At 55.3% G+C, this 3283-nt stretch overlaps 1 protein-coding gene across 1 annotated transcript in view; it reads left to right on the forward strand.

Moving 5' to 3' along the window:
- Positions 1-3277, forward strand: part of LSM14B (LSM14B, SCD6 homolog B (S. cerevisiae)) — a 9242-nt gene extending 5965 nt beyond the window's left edge. The window contains exons 7-11 of the mRNA XM_010841861.1: positions 1-61; positions 259-420; positions 772-922; positions 1781-1966; positions 2442-3277. The exon at positions 1-61 is cut by the window's left edge and continues 1 nt beyond it. Coding sequence (XP_010840163.1) covers positions 1-61; positions 259-420; positions 772-922; positions 1781-1952 — 546 coding nt within the window. The 3' untranslated portion in view covers positions 1953-1966; positions 2442-3277. The remainder of the gene's footprint in view (positions 62-258; positions 421-771; positions 923-1780; positions 1967-2441) is intronic.
- The last annotated feature ends 6 nt before the right edge of the window (positions 3278-3283 follow it).

Raw genomic sequence — 3283 nt, forward strand, 5'->3', positions numbered from 1 at the left:
GCTGTGCAAACTCAAGGGCAGGTGAACGACGAGAACAGAAGACCTCAGAGGAGGCGCTCAGGTAACAGCTATTGCCATTTAGAGTTCTGGGGAGCCGTGCTCTGCTCACTGCTCCTGCCTGCTTCTCGTGGGTGACAGTTTCAGGGGGCCGGGTTCAGCGGTGGCTTCCATGTATTCTGTCCCTCTTGGTCTGCTGTTTGACACTGAGCAATGTTGGGTTAGTGGCTTACCAGCCAAGGCCACCCTTTCTTCTCACAGGGAACAGACGAACAAGGAACCGCTCCAGAGGGCAAAGCCGTCCAACTAACATCAAGGAAAACACAATCAAGTTTGAAGGTGACTTTGATTTTGAGAGTGCAAATGCCCAGTTCAACAGAGAAGAGCTGGACAAGGAATTTAAGAAGAAACTGAATTTTAAAGGTCTGAAAATTTGCCCTCCCCCCAGGAGTGTCCATAGAGTGGGTCAAGGAAAGACAGCTGGGGGTGGGGGGCAGCTGGGAATGGTGGTCACTGGGAAAGCTTGCCTGTCATATAAGGAATTCCTGGCAAGGAGAGGAGTCTGGAGCGGGGACAAGAGCAGATTGCAGGGCCTGGGGCAGTGTGGGGTGAAAGAGACCAGCCCTGAGGAGCAGAAGAGCTTTAACTCAGTGCAGAACACTCCCGGGCGTTTCCCCAAGCCTCAGTCAGCTGGAGTGGCCTAGTGGGCACCTGTCCTGGCAGAAGGGGCTTGGTTTGCTCCCTGGCATCTCAGTGCTCTGCTTCTCTGTGCAGATGACAAAGCTGAGAAAGGGGAAGAGAAGGACCTGGCCGTGGTGACCCAGAGTGACGAGGCCCCTGCTGATGAGGACCACTTGGGGCCCAACTGCTACTATGACAAATCCAAGTCCTTCTTTGACAACATCTCCTCTGAACTCAAAACCAGGTTGGGGATCTGAGGGACCAGGCAAGGCCTCGGGGAGCTGGTGTGGAGGTGGTGTACCTGTGCCCTTGAGACTGGGGCATGCTCCCATGGAGACCAAACCCAGATCTCAGGTTCAGGGCAGATCTCTGGGGCCCCCATTCACAGTTTTACCATCATGCATACAGTAGCCCCAGTGGCACCATCAGTAGGTGGGGTCACTGGTGCTAGAGTGATCTGACCCAGGTCCAGGCCCCTCTTTGCTCAGCTGCCCTTTCGAACCATCAGGGTGGGGGTGGAAAGTGCTCCCCGCTGGTACTGCTGATGTTCAGTTCTGTACCACCTCGCCTGGGCCTGCTTCCTGGTCTGACCTTGCTGGCTTGAGGCCCTTGCCACCTAGGCAGCTGGCATGGGTGTCCACGGTTTTCTTAAACCTGATGGCTTGAGGCCGGGGACTTGTATGTGCTTTGTTTTTAGTATCCAACTGCTGATGCCTAGGTGCTGCCCAGGAACATGCTAGACAGTAAATGGAGTCTGTAGGATGAGCATGGTGTGGACACTCAGGTCCCTTCGTTACTCAAGTGGAGTAGTGGGCGCTGGGGGTACAGCAGAAAGGAAAGGAAGAGGCTCTTGTTTCCCTTCACCCTGAGCACACAGCAGTCTTGTGCTGGCTTTAAGAGGTTGCAGGTGTGAGAGACCCGTCCAGTAGGAAATAGGCCTGGGAATCCTTGCAGTGCAGAGGCTCCGGCTCCAAGGTCCTGACTGGATTGCCCCCGCCCCCCATGGCTCCAGTGATGAGTCACCATCTGTCCTCCTTCCTCCCCAGGCTGTGTGAGGAGCTGCCTGCTGCAGTCAGTTTCACGTTCTTTGTTTGTGGTTCAGTTCCAGGCGGACGACGTGGGCTGAGGAGAGGAAGCTCAACACGGAGACCTTCGGAGTGTCGGGGAGGTTCCTCCGAGGCCGTAGTTTCCGGGGTGGATTTCGAGGGGGCAGGGGCAACGGTGCAACCCGCCGTAACCCGACTTCCCACAGAGCTGGGACCGGCAGGGTGTAACGAGGCAGCCAAAGGTAAGTGAGGGGGCTCCGTGATCCTTTAGCATCTTGGCCAGACTGGGCCCCGTAATCTTAATCACTTGGGAGGCTCTCAAGGACGGTGAGACTCAGGCCCCAGGTTGTCAAAGTGAGGGTCCAGGCACAGAAGGGTGGGGTGTTTCCTCCTCTAGTGTGGTCAATCAGGAGAGATGATTACAAGCTGGGACTAGCCCCAGCCTGGTCCTGCAGTGCCCCCAAGTCTGCATCTTTAACTAGGTCAAGGGATCACATGTGCCCCTTGGGGTCTGGATGGCATGTGAGCTGCAGGTGGGACCTGGAGCTGCCTCCCAACCCCCAATGTGGACAAAAACAATGATCTCAAGTTGTGTTGGCTGACTTGGGGTTGGGGGAAGGTTGAGTAGCCCTTTCTTCATTGGAGGCCAGGGTGTGCTGGGCTTGAGCTGGGGAGGTGCCTGGTAAGATACTAACCAGGTGTCATGTCTTCTCGAAGGCTCTTGCTGAAGCGGCACGGGTGCCAGGCCGTGTCTACGAGGATGATGGAGAACGCTGCACTTACTGGGGGAGATGTGGTCACTTCGTTTACTGAGTTTGGAAAGTTCCACACTACTTCTTAAGTTTTGGACTGAACTTGGATGTGGTCTGGGTTAGAACCTCTTGTTTGGGGAAGTGTACATGGGAAACCGCTTTGAGGTTTCCTAGCCTATTTTTCCTTTTTAGTTGTGCACAGCCTGATTCTAAGGTTTTGGTGTTCTGCAGAAAGGTTCTGGAGCGAAAGCGTGATCCTCATTTTGTGACCTTTCTTGGACAGCTTTGACTTTAAGGTGGAACCAAATTTCATTTGGCAAATGCAGCAGCCAAATGCATCTCTGTAACTCAACTGGCCACAGGTGCTGTTGGCCTGGCACCCTCACTGCCACAGGTGGGGCCCAGGAGCCGGGCACGGCCAGCACAGGGGCATGTGGGGGCGGGTGGGCCTAGGGCAGGGAAAGTGCGGTGTCCCACGGATCATGTTGTATAAGCAAAGCAGATGACCCTGACATCCCAAGGGGCAATGTCAAGGTAGGGGCTGGTGGGGTTGGGGTGGGGGGCTCCTGGTGGTGAGCTGTCACTTGGAACGTGGCTTCTGTAGGAATCGGGTGGGGGGTGAACACCCAGGACAAGCCCCTCGGTGGCGTGCCTGTCCTCGCCAGTCCGTGACCCAGGCCAGTCAGTGTTGGACTCAGGCCGAATGCTGTTCGGTGTCTCATCCACTTGGAAATGAGCCAGTCTTTGTTTTTTTGCGAGGTCGATTGACCGAGAGCATATTTCTTCTCAGTTGTAAATAGTTCCATG

Source organism: Bison bison, unplaced genomic scaffold, assembly GCF_000754665.1.
Source record: "Bison bison bison isolate TAMUID 2011002044 unplaced genomic scaffold, Bison_UMD1.0 scf7180017864167, whole genome shotgun sequence".
Classification (NCBI taxonomy): domain Eukaryota; kingdom Metazoa; phylum Chordata; class Mammalia; order Artiodactyla; family Bovidae; genus Bison; species Bison bison.